The sequence below is a fragment of the Papio anubis genome, chromosome 6, assembly GCF_008728515.1.
Source record: "Papio anubis isolate 15944 chromosome 6, Panubis1.0, whole genome shotgun sequence".
In the NCBI taxonomy this organism is placed as follows: Eukaryota; Metazoa; Chordata; class Mammalia; order Primates; family Cercopithecidae; genus Papio; species Papio anubis.
This window is the reverse complement of record NC_044981.1, coordinates 82,691,052-82,708,590: the sequence shown is the minus strand read 5'-3', so window position 1 is coordinate 82,708,590 and position 17,539 is coordinate 82,691,052. Positions and strand designations below refer to the sequence as shown.

Below are 17,539 nucleotides of genomic sequence, written 5' to 3'. Positions count from 1 at the left end.
GAAAGAGAAAAAAACATCACGTGGACCTTTGCTCCAATTGTAAGGTTTTGTTACATATCAGTTTAATCTATGGTAACATTTAATAGCTAATAAAGCTGAAAATATTGATTAGGTTTTAAGTTTGTAATGTTTAACACTAAATATGGTTTAGAAATAGACTTCTATTCCAGTAATAATCTTATAATATATTTCTATCTAAATGTTATAATTTCAATCTTAATGCTGACAAACTTTTTCTAACAAATAAAAGATAAATGGACAGTTTTATTTTTCAACAGAATGAAAACTGTATTACAGAAAACAGTTTGATAAAATGTGGGAACCCAATAAACATACAACCAATGAATGTGCCACCCCACAAAATTAATTTTTATAGATGTTAATATACCTTTAAGTACTTGCTAGTGTTCATAATTGAGTAGCATCTACTTTAAAACGTTGTCTCTAATTAGGTTTCATCCACAGCTCTAGTTAAATTCACCTTGACCTCATCGGTGATTTCACTCTTTCCTCCACGAAGACCAGCCAGGTAAATCTGAGGCCTGGGCACCCCAGTGCTGTCTTCCCTCATGGACTGGGTGCTAGTGTCCTTTGGAGGGTACACCTGGGAACAATTTTCTCTTCTCAAGTGACTGAGATCAGTTTGTACTGAATGAGTAACTTTCTGGTGCAAATTAGCCTAAAGAGAAAGAGAATACAGGAATTAACATTTCTCTAAAGAACAAATAACCTGAAATATTATCAGATACCAGTTAATATCTGCCTATTTTTGTCTTCAATCCACAAGAAATTAATTCCATAACATAGCATTTTTTCTATAAAACACTGGAAAATCTAGAACATAATAGAAAATTAAATATCCCTTACCAAGAAGTAGAAAAATATGTAAAATGTTGAAAATTGACCTCAAAAAACATACAGATTCAAAATTACAGTGAACTCAACCAGTTATTTGTTAATATAATCTAATTCCTTCATTATTATACTTTGAGATTCTTATAACTTGGATTTTTCCACTATATTTTTTTTGACAAAAATGTAAGATTTATATACAGTATTATCTTTTAAAAATGGGCTTCACCCTAGATTTTTAACATAAAAGGATCTGATGCTTTCCATTTGTATTTTACAGTATTCTACATTTTGCTTACTCCCCTTATAGATTACTAGTAAATGTGAGGTTAAACAGATTACTCAGGCTGGGAAGCAAGGAGGAGCTTATAAAAAGAAGAATAAGGTTGCTGCGGTTATAGTAAAGGCCATGAAAAACCTTAGAAGGCATTATAGCATGTGAGTGAAGAAGGAGACACCTGGAATTAGAGGAAACATTTTCAGAGTTTGAGATACTGCAGATGACTGAGAACCGAAACTACTCCCCAACACCCAGGTTATTGTCCACATTAATAAGACTTTACTATTCCACTGTCTTCATTAGCATAATTTTACATTCCAAGAGACTCTTGCCTAAGCAAGTAACTTGATTGCTCATTTCAGTACTACCTCAAAGATGTGTCAACTCTTCAGTAGTAAGCATCAGCACACAGTTTCAGTCCTAAGAGTCTGCATCCCTTGCCTCAAAAAATCTTCTTGCTATTCCCACCAATGCTGGACTGCTTTTTCATGATCCTTACCCAATCCGATTCAAACCTCCATCCTACCCCCAGTCCATCTCAGTCATTGGAAGACCTGCCTTAACAAACTTCAAATTCTCAATAAATTCTGACTTTGCAGTTCCTCCTCTGAGACACTGCCAAAGCACTGTTGAGGTGGTGTTTTCCCTTATGGCTGTAAGCAGTAAACTCAGCTTTGTCTTATCCACAGGTTGGGTAGGTGACACTTGGGGAGCTGGCATTCAATATAATACAGTTCTAGGGAATAATAAGGCCCAAGGTGAGAGTCAGAATTAAGTGGAGATTGAGGAATGGGAAGAGAGGGCTCAGTCAGTGTGAAGTTCAGACCCCTGAATACCCCATTCTCTTAACATTTCCAGTCCATACCTATGTTGCCACCTCTATCTCTCATATCCTATCCAGCCATCATTTCCCTCCTCCTCTTTGCCTATTTGTATCTCAAAAGCAACCTAAAATATCACCTATGTTAATTTAGTAGAATTTTCATTTCATTTCTGTTACACCACTTACAAGGAGGTACTGAAATATTTTTAATGTAACAATATCACTCGCTAGACAATTAGCCCATGAAGAACAAAGTAGTGGGATATATATGTTACCTAATAAGTCTGATGAACTCAAGTGAGTTTAGTAGATAATAGAAAATAATATAGGGATTGGGCATTTCTTGAACTACAGAAGAGTAACTGATAGGAAGGAATACTAATGGAACATTGATCTGGAAGATATATAGGGAAATTGATCCTTCCTCATGCCAGGGAACTGAAAAGCTGCCACCAGAGTGAGTAGCAAAGGAAATAATGTGGTCAATGGGAAGCCTGTGAGAGACTGAATATACAAATGGACAAAGGCTAGACCATATGTGACAATAGAACTCCTTAACTTGCAGCCTCTGTATCGACCAGTCAGGGAAGCCAGTCTCAACCTCTGTAGCTGTAGCAATTGACCCAGAATGTTGAGGACTTAGCCAGCTTCTCCATGTTTTGGCTCCTTCTCCCCCAACTCAGGACCAACCAGAGAAACCTAGATATGCTCACCAAACCAATCACATAAAATGCCCTGCTTCTAGTTAGCCTGCCTCCAGTTTTCTCATGTTAACAACCTACAATCAGAGAACACCTAAAGGCTTCCCCCTTTTCAGACTATAAAGCTTTCCTACTCCTCTGCATGCTTTCAGTCTACCAAACAAGAAGTGACAGTGTCTGACTCCCTTGCTATAGCAAGCTCTAAATAAATAGCCTCCCTTTGTTCACATTTGGGAAGGCATTTTATTTCCACACCTGATTTCAGTTAAAGAGATGAATAAAATATACTAAAAAGGGGCTACAGACATAAAAGATTTTATTTTTTCCATACTATAAATATTCGTTGTTTAAAATGACAAGATACTATAAAGAGAGGTTGGTGGGGGGAATTTCACTGAATTGGACAGGGATGAGAGTTTCGAAGACAGGCTTTAAGGGTAGGTATATTGTAATTAAGGTGACTGAGAATCAGAAGGATGAGAGTGCTCAGGGTCTGGAGATAATACGTTGTTCAGAGGAAAATATCTATGCTTTAATAGAAAAGGTCCAAAAAACAAAAAAAAAAGAATGGTATACCTTAAGTGATTAAAGGAAGTTGGGAGTGCTTTAAATACTAGCAACAAGTTTTAAAACTGATGACAGATAGATAGATAGATAGATAGATAGATAGATAGATAGATAGATAAATAGATAGATAATTACCATTGTTCTACATATGCTTAAAATTAGAAGACAATCTTATAATGTAAACCTAGCAAATTATAAATTATATTTTTGTTAGCAAAGAACACTGTATAAAACTCGTTATTTTATATAAATAATTTACCAACTCTTTAACAACAGATTAAAATTCCCCAACATATAATTTTAGAAAATATTGTTACAAACCAATTTTATAGCTTTTCTTCTTAATTCCCATTCATTCCACTCATATGATCTCACAATTGTTGGTGGCAGTATATGTGTATCCGTCTGTGTGCTACTTTCACATTTTGTAATTGGTTTTATATAATGTTTGTCAGCATCTCTCATCTAAAGAAGTGGAGTTTTGTAATTAGTGCTTGGAAAAAATAAACATTATTTACCGATAACTAAAATATTTAGCTAAAACTGACAAAACACTTAAAAAACAAGAATTTTTGGACATGGAATATACTTGTAAATACCAATAAAGAAAATAAGCACATAATTAATGAGCTGAATATAATTGTTTTTCTGGGAATTACGGCTTCATGATTTTGTTTATGTAGGGGGTATTTATTTTTAACTTTCATTTTAGATTCAGGGGGGCACATGTGCAGGTTTGTTACAACGGTATATCACACGATGCTGAGATTTGTGGTAGGATTGAACCCATCACCCAGGCAGTGAGCTCAGTACCCAGTAGTTCATTTTTCAGCCTATGCCCCCCTCCCACTTTTTCTACTGTTGCAGTCTCCAGTGTCTACTGGTCCCACCTTTATGTCCATGCATACCCAGTTTTTAGCTCCCACTTATAAATGAGAACATGCGGTGTTTGGTTTTCTGTAGGACGTGTATTTTGGAAGCAGAAAACATCCCTCATTCCCAAGTCAAATATCCCTCCCCACTTTGCACAACTGATAACATAAGTAAATACCTGTTGAAAATGGATAGAAATGGAAAATAGCTATTAAACATTAGGTAAAAATCACACCTATTTAAACTATCGAAACCTCTTTAAGACATATGTTGAACTCAAGCTATGCCTACATAGCAGGTTGTCAACCAAGGTTTTTGCTTTGTTTTTAGTTGAATATACTGATTTTCTTCTGGGGAATCCAATATTAAGAATTCACTAATTCCAGGCTACACAAGATATATTAGTGCTGAACATGACATTGTTGACGTTGTTGGAGGGAGTGGTAGAGGTTTAAGGAACTTAGGTCACAGTAAAAAGGAGGGAGAAGATATTCTTTCCAAACAACAGATAATCACTGAGTGTCTAACATTTGATATAATTTCTGACTATAAAATTATCTTATGATATAGTTAAGTAGATTTTAAAAATGCTAAAAAGATAGTTAACAAAACTGTACCATACAAGTAAATGGCAAGTAAATAATTAGACAGTAAGGACTACATGAAAAAGACAGGGAGAAAACTCATTTCTGCAGATATTGAAGGTCAGCTGGGAATTAAATATCCAGAAAGACAGGAAAAAACAAGACCAAGTGTATAGGAAAAAATTATGCTTTAGTGGAAAACTATGCATTATCCACATACAACATACCTTTTCAGTCATCTGATTCTACGCTTTCACTGTCCTTGGGCTATCTTACAACTCTGTAAGTTATAAATGAGTGATAGCAAGACTAAATAATTTCTGTAGACATGCAGTCTATCCTGTCTGTAGAAGTTCAGCTAACTCCCTTTCCCCACGTGGAAAAATCAGTGTTGCCTCCATTTACACATTCATTTAAATATTCCTGATCTATAAATGTGTGTGTTCTTAGGGTTCTCTTTTGAACTGGTTATAACATCTACCTGGTCCCCTCATTGATTAATGAATAGATTACTCTTAACACATGTTCAGTTTCATATCTGCATATCTGCATGACAACAATTTTACCCATTTTTGAAAACTATCTTTTAACAAATAGAAGACTAGGCCATATAGAACAAGTTTAAGACCAGTATGTATCTCACAGTTTTTCTGACAGAGAGGTCATGGAGGGAATTAGTAGAAATAGAAGGATAAAAAGACATGTATGCCCCAAACACCAGTCCCCCAAATTTGGATTTCATCTTACAGACAAAAAACAGAAGAATTTTGAATTCAGAGTAAAATGAAAGGCATTTTCTAATTTGCAGAAAAATTGTTAAAATTTTCTATTGTAAATTTTCCCCTCATAATTTTTCAAAGTAGTTGGCTCCTGTAATCATTTGTTCTAAATTAGAATTTTGTATAACATCTAATTAAGCAAAAAATTACATGTGTTAAACTTAAGATAGCAACATTTATAATACTCATCAAAATGAATTACCAGCTCCAGGAACTCTACAATTTGAACAAATTTGAGAACTACTGACTTGGCAAACTTAATTTGGTGGTATTTTTTAATTTTTATGGGTATATAGTAGGTGTACATAATTATCAGGTACATGAGATATTTTGATACAGGCACACAATGTGTAATAATCACATCAGGTAAATGGGGTGTCCATCACCTCAAACAGTCATCATGTCTTCATGTTATGAATATTCCAGTTGTACTCTTTCAGTTATTCTGAAATGTACAACAAATTACTGTTGACTATACTCACCATGTTGTGCTATCAAATACTATATCTTAATCCATTTATTTAACTATATTTTTGTACCCATTAACCATCCCCATTTCTCACTCCCCACAACTACCTTTCCCAGCCCTCTGGTAATCATCATTCTGCTATCTCCATTTCAGTTTAGTTTTTAGCTCCCACAAAGGAGTGAGAACATATGAAGTTTGTCTTTCTGTGCCTAGCTTATTTCACTGAAAATAATGTTCCCCAGTTCCATCCATGTTTTTGCAAATGACAGATCTCCTTCTTTTTTATAGCTGAATAGTAGTCTGTTATGTATATGTACCACATTTTCTTTATCCAGTTGTCTTTGATGGATACATGGGTTGCTTCCAAATCTTGGCTACTGTGGATACTGCTGTAATAAATATGGGAGTGCAGATACCTCTTTGATATACTGATTTCCTTTCTTTTGGATATACATCTAGCAGTGGGATTGCAGGATCATATGGTATTTCTATATTTAGGTTTTTTTAGGAACTTCTATACTGTTCTCCATGGTGGCTTACTAATTTACATTCCCACCAACAGTGTACTAGGGTTCCCTTTCTCCATATCCTCACCAGCATTCGTTATTGCCTGTCTTTTTGATATAAGCCATTTTAACTGGGATGGGATGATATCTCATTATGGTTTTGATTTGCATTTCCCTGATGATCAGTGATGTTGAGCACCTTTTCATATATCTATTTGCCATTTGTATATCTTCTTTTGAGAAATGTCTATCCAGATCTTTTGCCTATTTTTCAGTTGGATTACTAGATTCTTTCCTAATTGAGTTGTTTGAGCTCCTTATATATTCTGGTTATTAGTCCCTTATCAGATGGATAGTTTGCAAATATTTTCTCCCATTCTGTGAGTTGTCTCTTCACTTTGTTGTTTCCTTTGCTGTGCAGAAGTTTTTTAACTTGATGTGATCACATTTGTCCATTTTTGCTTTGGTTGTCTGTGCTGGTGGGGAATTACCCAAAAAATCTTTGCCCAGTCCAATGTCCTGGAGAGTTTCCCCAATGTTTTCTTGTAGTATTAATAGTTTCATAGTTTGAAGTCTCAGATTTAAGTCTTTAATCCACTTTGATTTGATTCTTGTATATGGCAAGAGACAGGGTCTAGTTTCATTCTTCTGCACATGGATATCCAGTTTTCCCAGCAACATTTGTTGAAGAGACTGTCCTTTCTCCAATGTATATTCTTGGCACCTTTATTTAAAATGAGTTCACAGTACATGTATGGATTTATTTCTAGGTTATCTATTCTGTTCCATTGGTCTGTGTCTTGTTTTTATGCCAGTACCATGCTATTTTGCTTACTATAGCTCTGTAGTATAATTTGAGATTAGGTAATGTGATTTCTCCAGTTTTGTTCTTTTTACTTAGGATGGCTTGGCTATTCAGGGTCTTTTGTGGTTCCATATAAGTTGGGTCTTTTGTGATTCCATATAAGTTGTAAGGTTATTTTTTCTATTTATGTCATTGGTATTTTGATAGGGATTGCATTGAATCTGTAGATGCTTGAGTAATATGAACATTTTAACAATATTAATTTGTCCAATCCATTAATATGTTGCTTTGTGTCCTCTTCAATTTCTTTTTTCTTTCTTTTCTGTTTTTTTTGTTTGTTTGTTTGTTTTTGAGACGGAGTCTCACTCTGTCGCCCAAGCTGGAGTGCAGTGGCGCCATCTCGGCTCACTGCAAGCCCCGCCTCCCAGGTTCACACCATTCTTCTGCCTCAGCCTCCCGAGTAGCTGGGACTACAGGTGCCCGCCACCATGCCTGGCTAATTTTTTTGTATTTTTAGTAGAAATGGGATTTCACTGTGTTAACCAGGATGGTTTCGATCCCCTGACCTCATGATCCGCCCATCTCAGCCTCCCAAAGTGCTGGGATTACAAGCGTGAGCCACCGCGTTCAGCCAACTTCAGTTTCTTTCTTCAATGTTTCATAGTTATCTTCATAGAGATCTTTCACTTCTTTGGTTAAGTTTATTCCTAGGTATTTAATTTTATTTGTGGCTATTGAAAATGGGATTACTTTCTTGACTTTTTTCAGATTCTTTGCTGTTGGCATACAGAGATGCTACTGATTTTTGTATGTTGATTTTGTATTCTGCAACTTTACTGTATTTGTTTATCAGTTGTATTAGTTTTTTGGTGGAGTCTTAAGGTTTTTCCAAATGTAAGATCATATCATCTGCAAACAAGCATAATTTGACTTCTTCCTTTCCAAGGTGGATGTCTTCATTTCTTTCCATTGTCTGATTGCTCTAGCTAGGAATTCTAGTACTATGTTGAACAACAGTGTTTAAAGTGGACATATTTGTCTTGTTCCAGATCTCAGAGGAAAGGCTTTCATTTTTCTCCGTTCAGTATACTACCTGTGGGTCTGCTGTATATGGCTTTTATTGTGTTGAGGTATATTCCTTCTATGCCCAGTTTTTTTTTTAGGTTTTTAAATCATAGAATGATGTTGAATTTTATCAAATGCTTTTTCAGCATCAATTAAAATGGTCATATGGTTTTTGTCTTCATTCTACTGACATGATGTATCACATTGATTTGCATATGTTGAACTATCCTTGCATCTATGGGATGAATCCCACTTGGTCATAATGAAAGATCTTTTTAATGTGTTGTTGAATTCAGTTTGTTAGTATTTTGTTAAGGATTTCACATCAATGTTCATCAGCAATACTGACCTGCAGTTTTCTTTTTTTGATGTGTCTTTGCCTGGTTTTGGTATCAGCATAATACTTGCCTTGTAGAATGAGTTTGGAAGTATTCCCTCTTCCTCTACCTTTTGAAAGAGTTTGAGAAGGACTGATATTCATTCTTCTTTAAATGTTTGGTAGAATTCAGCAGTGAAGCCACTGGGTCCCTGGCTTCTCTTTGCTGGGAGACCTTTTATTAAGGGTTTCATCTCCTTACTTGTTATTCATCTATTCAGGTTTTGTATTTCTTCATGGTTCAATCTTGGTAGGTTTGATGTGTCTATGAATTTATTTCTTCTGAGTTTTCCAATTTATTGGCATGTAGTTGCTCATAGTAGCCTCTAATGGTCCTTTGAATTTTTGTGATATCAGTTGTAATGTTTCCTTTTTTATCTTTGATTTTCTTTGGGTCTTCTCTCATGTTTTCCTAGCCTGGCTAAAGTGTAACTATTGGCTAACAATTTGTCTATTTTATCTTTTTTTAAAAAGTACCTTTTCATTTTATTGATCTTTTATATTTTTTTCATTTCAATTTCATTTATTTCTGCTCTGATCTTTATTATTTCTTTTCATCTACTAATTTTGGGTGTGGTTTGCTCTTGCTTTTCCAGATTTTTAAGATGCATGCTTGGGTTTTTTATTTGATATCTTTCTACTGTTTTCATGTAGATGGTTATTACTATAAGCTTCTCTCTTAGTACTGCTTTTGTGTTTCCACTTTCATTGTTTCAAGAAATTTAATTTCCTTAATTCCTTCACTGACCCATTGGTCATTAAGGAGCGTCTTGCTTAATTTCTATGTGTTTATATGGTTTCCAAAGTTCCAGTCTGGGTGTGATGGCTCGCACCTGTAATCCCAGCACTTTGGGAGGCCAAAGTGGGTGGATGACTTGAGGTCAGGAGTTCGAGTCCAGCCTGGCCAACATTGCAAAACCCAGTCTCTACAAAAATACAAAAATTATTTTGTATTTTGTCTTATCCTTGAGACTGATCCTTGTGCTAAGGAGAAGAATATGTATTCTGTCGCCTTTGGACAAAATGTTCTGTAAGTATTTGGTCAATTTGGTCTACAGTGCAGATTAAGTCTTATGTTTCTTTGCTGATTTTCTGTCTGGAAGATATATCCAATGCTGAAGTGGGATGTTGAAGTCTCCAGCTATTATTGTATTGGCGTCTATTTCTCTCTTTAGCTCTAATATTTGTTTCATATGTCTGGATACTCCAGTGTTGGGTGCATATATATTAATAACTATTACATCCTCTTGCTGAATTGATACATTTATCATATAATGACCTTCCCTGTGTCTTTTTATAGTTTTTGTCTTAAAATCTATTTTGTCTGATACAAGTATGGCCACTCCTGCTGTTTTTTGGTTTTCATTTGCATGGAATAACTTTTTTCATCCCTTTATTTTCAGTCTATGTTTGTCTTTATAGGTGAAGTGTGCTTCTTGTAGGCAACAGATCATTGGGTTTTGTTTTTTTAAATCTATTCAGCTACTCTGTCTTTTGACTGGAGGGTCGTTTAGTCTATTTAATTCAGTGTTATTATTGATAAATAAGGGTTTATTATTGCCATTTTGTGATTTGTTTTCTGGTTGTTTTGTGGCCTTCTCTTCCTTCCTTCCTGTCTTCTGTTTTGTGAAAGTGGGTTTCTTTGGTGGTATGTTTCAATTTCCTACTTTACATTTTTGCGTATCTATTGTACGTTTTAAAATTCAAAGTTACCAAGAGGCTTGCAAGTAACATCTTATAACCCATTATTTTAAACTGATGACAACTTAACTCTGATTGCAAAAACAAGCAAAGAAAAAACTGATAAACCCCCCCCCCCACCGCCACTTAACTTTTTGTTGTTTCTATTTAAATCTTATTATACTATCTATGTCTTTAAAAGTTGTTGTAGTTATTATTTTTGATAGGTTATTCTTTTAGTCTTCCTACTCGAGATATAAATAGTTTACACCCCACAATGACAGTGTTATAACATTTTGTATTTGTCTGTGTACTTACTATTAATGAGTTTTATGCCTTCAGATGATTTGTTATTGCTTGTTAACATCCTTTTCTTTCAGATTAAAGAACTCCCTTTAACTTTTCTTGTAGAACAGGTCTGGTGGTGATGAAATCCCTCAGCTTTTATTTGTCTGGGAAAGTCTCTTTCATGTTTGAAGGATATTTTCACCAGATATATACTATTCTAGGATAAAAGTTGTTTTGTTTTGTTTTGTTTTTTTCCTTCAGCACTTTAAGTATGTCATGCCATTCTCTCCTGGCCTGTAAAGTTTCCACAGAGAAATCTGCTGCCAGATGTATTGGAGCTCCTGTATATGTTATTTCTTTCTTTTCTCTTGCTCTTTTTAGGATCCTTTATCCCTGACCTTTAGGAGTTTGACTATTAAATTTCTTGAGGTAGTGTTTGGGTTAAATCTGCTTGGCATTTTATAACCTTCTTATACTTGAATTTTGATATTTTTCTCTATGTTTGGGAAATTATTTGTTAATATCTCTTTGAATAAACTTTCTACCCTTATCTCTTCTCTACCTCCTCATGGTCAATAACTCTTAGATTTGTCCTTTTGAGGCTATTTTTTAGATCCTGTAAATGTGCTGTATTATTTTTTATTCTTTCTTCTTTTGACTCCTCTGACTATGTATTTTCAAATAGCCTGTCTTCGAGCTCACCAATTGTTTCTTCTGCTTGGTCAAGTATTTATTGAGAGACTTTGATACATTCTTTGATTTGTCAGATTTTTCAGATCCAGAACTTCCTGTTTTTAATTATTTCAATCTCTTTGTTAAATTTATCTGATGGGATTCTCAATTCCTTCTCTGCATTATCCTGGATTTCACTGAGCTTCCTCAAAACAGCTATTTTGAATTCTGTCTGAAAGGCCACATATCTCTGTCACTCCAGAAATGGTCCCTGGTGCCTTATTTAGTTTGCTTGGTGAGGTCACGTTTTCCTGGATGGTCTTGATGCTTCTGGATGTTTGTCAATGTCTGGGTATTGACAAGTTAGGTATTTATTCTAATCTTAGCAATCTGGGCTTGTTTGTACCTGTCCTTCTTGAGAAGGCTTTCCAAGTATTCAAAGGGAATTGAGTGTTGTGATCTATGTCTTTGGTCATTGCAGCCATATGTATATTAGGGGGCACCCCAAGCCCAGTAACACTATGACTGTTGCAGACCCATAGAGGTACTGCCTTGGTGGTCTTGGGTAAGATTGGGAGAATTCCCTGGATTACTAGGCAGAGGCTCTTGTTCTCCTCCCTTACTTTCTCCCAAGCAAACAAAATCTCTCTCTCCATGTTGTGCCAAATGGAGTGGGAGGAGAGGTGAGGCAAGCACCCCCTTGGACACCACCACTGGGGCTATGCTGGGTCACACCTGAAGCCAGCACAGTACTGGGTTTCCGTACTGTGGCAACTATTTTCTGGCGACTGCTGATGTTTATTCAAGGCTCAAGGGCTCTTTAGTCAGCAAGTGATAGATCCTGCCAGGACTGGGCCTCCCCTGTCAGGGAAGTGGATTTCTTACTGGCCCAGGACAGATCTAGAAATGCCCTTCAGGAGCTAAGGCCCAGAAACAGGAACTTTAGGAGTTTGCTTTGCACTTTATTATACTGTGACTGAGCTGGTATCCAAGTTGCAAGATAAAGTTGTTTTTACTATCCCTCTCCTTTCCTCAAGCAGAAAGAGTCTCTCCTTGTGGCCACCACAGCGATGAATGTGGTGGATCACACTGAAGCCAGCATGTACTGGGTCTTGCCTAAGGCCCATGGTGAGTGCTGCCTGGCTACTATTGATATTTATTCAAAACCCAAGGGCTCTTTGGTCAGCAGGTGGTGAATTCTGCCAAAACTGGGTCCTTGCCTTCAGGGCAATGGGTTACCTTCTGGCCCAGGGTGGGTCTAGAAATGTCATCCACAAACTATGGCCTGGAATGGGGGCTTCAGGACTCTGCTTGGAGCTTTATTTTACTGTGGCTAAGCTGGTATCCAAATTGCAAGACAAAGTCCTCTGTACTCTTCCCTTTCCTCCCAGAACTCCAAGCAGCACTGTCTAGAGTTGGGAAAGGGGTAATGCAAGCACTCCCTTGTCTACTGCAGCTGGTGTCTCACTGGGTCACATGCACCCAAGTCCACTGGCTCTGAGCCCAGCATGGCACCAGGACTTGCCCAGGAACTGTAGTCAGTGTGGCCTAGACTGCCTTTCAAGTTTATCAGGACCCTAGTACACTATAGCCCATGATACTGGGGCTAGCCAGAACTCAGGTTCCAACTGCTGAGATGGACAATTCCCTTCTGGCTAGGGCTAGTCTGAATGCTCCCGCCATGGGCACTGGCTGAATTCTACCCTGTACTGCTTTATGCTGTGACAGGGCAGCACTGAATTCCAATGCAAAGTCCCAATGATCACTTTACTCTCCCTCCACCAAGAACACAGATTCTCTCTCTGTGTCACATGGCCGCTACTGGGGCATGAGGGAAGGGTAGTATAGGCAATTAAAGACTGTCTTTCCTACCCTCTTCAGTACCTCTTTCCTTGATATGATGTTTACAAAAGGTACTGTGATTGCTCTCCTGATTTTTAGTTCTTTTATGAAGGTCCTTTCTTATGTAGATACTTGTTCAATTTGATGTTCCTGTCGGGGGATGATCACTGGAGGGTTCTATTCTGCCATCTTGCTCTGCCTCTCAATCTGGTGGTAATTTGAAGGGTGAAACATACTTTTTTTTTTTTTTTTGCCATAAGTAGCTTTGAGACTTTTTATGGTAAGTGGCTATATCATAGCTCCAAAATTACACACACACACACACACATTTTCATTTTTTATTCAAAGGAAATATATACACACATTTATAAAGAAATGGTACATTAAAAAATCACATGATACTACCCAAAGCAATCCACAAATTAAACACAATCCCTATCATAATACCAATGACATTCTTCAAGAAATAGAAAATAATCCTAAAATTCATGTGGAACCACAAAAGACCCAGATTAGCCAAACAATCCTGAGCAAAGAGAACAAATCTGGAGATATCACACTACCTGACTTCAAAATATGCTACAAAGCTAGAGTAACCAAAAGAGCATGGTATTGGCATAAAAACACAGAGACCAATAGACTAGAATACAGAACTCAGAAATAAATCCACACATTTACAGCCAACTGATTTTTCAACAAAGGTGCCAAAAGCACACACTGGAGAAAGGACAGTCTCCTCAATAAATGGTGCTTGGAAAACTGGATATCCATATGCAGAAGAATGAAACTAGACCTCTATCTCTCACCTTATGTAAAAATCAACTCAAAATGAAGACTTAAATGTAAGAACCAAAATTATGAAATTACTGGAAGAAAAGAGGAGAATGCTTCAGGGCATTGGTCTGGGCAAAGATCTTTTGGATAAGACCTCAAAAGCCCAGGCAACCAAAGCAAAAATAGAGAAATGGGATTATATCAAACTAAAAAGCTTCTGCACAGCAAAAGAAACAATCAATAGAGGAAAGAGACAACCTACAGAATGGGAGAAAACATTTGCAAACTATCCATTCAGGGATTAATATCCAGAACTTACAAGGAACTCAGCTCAGCAAAAACAAAACAAAAACAACAAATAATCCAATTTTAAAAAGGGCAAATGATCTGAAGAGACATTTCTTAGAATAAAACATATAAATGGCCAAAGGTATATAAGAAATGCTCAATGTCACTAATAATCAGGGAAATGCATAATCAGCTATCATCTCATCCCAGTTAAAATGCCTATTATAAAAAAGACAAAAAACAACAAATGCTGGTGAGGATGTAGAGAAAGGGAACTTTTTTTTTTTTTTTGTGAGACAGAGTCTCACTGTCTCCCAGGCTGGAGTGCAGTGGCACAATCTCCGCTCACTGCAAGCTCCGCCTCCTGGGTTCATGCCATTCTCCTACCTCAGCTTCCCAAGTAGCTGGGACTACAGGCGCCTGCCACCATGCCTGGCTAATTTTTTGTATTTTTTAGCAGAGACGGGGTTTCACCATGTTAGCCAGGATGGTCTCAATCTCCTGACCTCGTAATCCACCCACCTCGGCCTCCCAAAGTGCTGGGATTACAGGCGTGAGTCACCGCGCCCGGCCCGAGAAAGGGAACTCATACACTTTTGATGGGAATGCAAGTTTGATGGGAATGCAAGTCATTATGGGAAACAGTATGAAGGCTCCTCAAAAAAACTAAAAATAGAAATACCATATGATCCAGTAATCCCGCTGCTGGGCATATATCCAAAGGAAAGGAAATTAGTATCTCAAAGAGATATCTGCACTCCTATGTTTATCACAGCACTACTCACAATAGTCAAGATATGGAAACAACCTAAGTGTCCACCAACAGGAGAACAGATAAAGAAAATGTGGTATATTTACACAATAGAATATCATTCAACCATAAAAAAGAATGAAATCCTGTCATTTACAGCAACATGGATTGAACTGGAGGACATTATGTTAAATGAAATAAGCAAGACACAGAAAGACAAATACCATGTTTCACTCATGTAGGAGCTAAAAGGGTTGATCCCATAGATCATGCCCATATAAGTAGGGAGGAGAATAGTGGTTACTAGAGGCTGGGAAGGGCAGTGGATAGGGACAAAATTACAGTTAGAAAGGAGGAATAAGTTCTAGTATTCTAGGGCACAGTAGGGCAACTATAGTTAACAAAAATGTATTTTATATTTCAAAATAGCTAGAGGAGAGGATTCTGAATGTTCCCAACACAAAGAAGTAGTAAACATTTGAGGTGATGGATATGCCAGTTACCCTGATTTGATCATTATACATTATATACATGTATCAAAATATTACATGTACCCCACAAATATATACATTTATTATGTATCAATAGAAAATTTTAAAAATTAAGGGCACATGAAAACTCAAGTTAAAAAGAGATTCTAAAACCAGGTCCAGTGGCATGTGGCTATAGTCCCAGCTAATTGGGAGGCCAAGGCAGGAGGATTGCTTGAAACAGAAGTTTGAGGCTGCAGTGGGCTATGATCACACAAAACCAAACATCGCATGTTCTCACTCATAAGTGGGCATTGAACAATGAGAACATATGGACACAGGGAGGGGAACATCACATGCTGGGGCCTGTCGGGGGTTGGGGGACTAGGGGAGGGATAGCATTAGGAGAAACACCTAATTTAGATAACAGGTTGATAGGTGCAACAAACCACCATGGCATGTGTATACCTATTTAACAAACCTGCACGTTCTGCACATGTATCCCAGAACTTAAAGTATAATAATAATAAAAAAGAAAATCTAGAAGAAATGGATAAATTCCTAGACACATACATCCTCCCAAGACTGAACCAGGAAGAAGTTGGATCCCTGAATAGACTAATAACGAGTTCTGAAATAGAGGCAGTAATAAATAGCATACCAACCAAAAAAAGCCCAGGACCAGACAGATTTCCAGCTGAATTCTACCAGAGGTACAAGGAGAAACTGGTACCATTTCTTTTGATATTCTTCCGAACAACGGAAAAGGAAGGACTCCTCCCTAACTCATTTTTTGAGGCTAGTATCATCCTGATACCAAAACCTGGCAGAGATACAACAACAACAACAACAAAAACTACAGGCCAATATCCCTGATGAACATTGATGTAAAAATCCTCAATGCAATCCTGATGCAAACTGAATCCAGCAGCTCATCAAAAAGCTTATCCACCATGATCAGGTTGGCTTCATCCCCGGGATTCAAGGCTGGTTCAATATACGTAAATCAATAAATGTAATTCATCACATAAACAGAACAAAAGACAAAAACCACATGATTATCTCAACAGACACAGAAAAGGCATTCCGTAGAATTCAACATCTCTTCATGTTAAAAACTCTCAATAAACTAGGTATTGATAGAACATCCCTCAAAATAATAAGTGTCATTTATGACAAACCCACAGCCAATATACTGAATGGGCAAAAGCTGGGAGCATTCCCCTTGAAAACCGGCACAAGACAAGGATGCCCTCTCTCACCACTCCTATTCAACATAGTATTGGAAGTTCTGTCAGGCAAGAGAAAAAAATAAAGGATATTCAGATAGGAAGAGAGGAAGTAAAACTGTCTGTTTCCAGACGACATGATCCTCTATCTAGAAAACCCAACTGTCTTAGCCCAAAAGCGTCTTAAGGTGATAAGCAACTTCAGCAAAGTCTCAGGATACAAAATCAATTTGCAAAAATCACAAGCATTCCTATACACCAACAATAGACAAGCAGAAAGCCAAATCATGATATGAACTTCCATTCACAATTGCCACAAAGAGAATAAAATACCTAGAAATACAGCTAGCAAGGGAAGTGAAGGACCTCTTCAAGGAGAACTATAAACCACTGCTCAAGGAAATCAGAGAAGACACAAACGAATGGAAAAACATTCCATTCTCATGAATAGGAAGAATCAATATTGTGAAAATGGCCATATTGCTCAAAGTAACTTATACATTCAATGGTATTCCCATTAAACTACCATTGACATACTTCACATATTAGAAAAAACTACTTTAGAATTCATATGGAGCCAAAAAAAGAGCCCATATAGTCAAGACAATCCTAAGCAAAAAGAACAGAGCTGGAGGCATCATGCTACCCAACTTCAAACTATACTGCAACCTGCAGCAACCAAAACAGCATGGTACTGGTACAAAAACAGACACATAGACTGATGGAACAGAATAGAGAACTCAGTAATAAAACTGCACATCTACAACCACGTGATCTTTGACAACCAATGGGGAAAGGATGCCCTATTTAATAAATGGTGCTGGAAGAACTGGCTAGCCATATGCAGAAAATTGAAACTAGACCC

General features: G+C 37.0%; 1 protein-coding gene across 4 annotated transcripts in view; it reads right to left on the bottom strand.

Moving 5' to 3' along the window:
- Window positions 1–244: 244 nt before the first annotated feature.
- CFAP206 (cilia and flagella associated protein 206) overlaps window positions 245–17,539 on the bottom strand; it is a 54,843-nt gene continuing 37,548 nt past the window's right edge. For all 4 annotated transcript variants that reach the window (XM_009205628.2, XM_003897880.3, XM_009205630.3 and 1 more), the window contains exons 12-13: window positions 3,545–3,688; window positions 245–679 (exon numbers count right to left, since the gene is read on the bottom strand). In XM_009205628.2, the coding sequence (XP_009203892.2) occupies window positions 449–679; window positions 3,545–3,688 (375 nt within the window). In that variant the 3' untranslated portion in view covers window positions 245–448. The remainder of the gene's footprint in view (window positions 680–3,544; window positions 3,689–17,539) is intronic.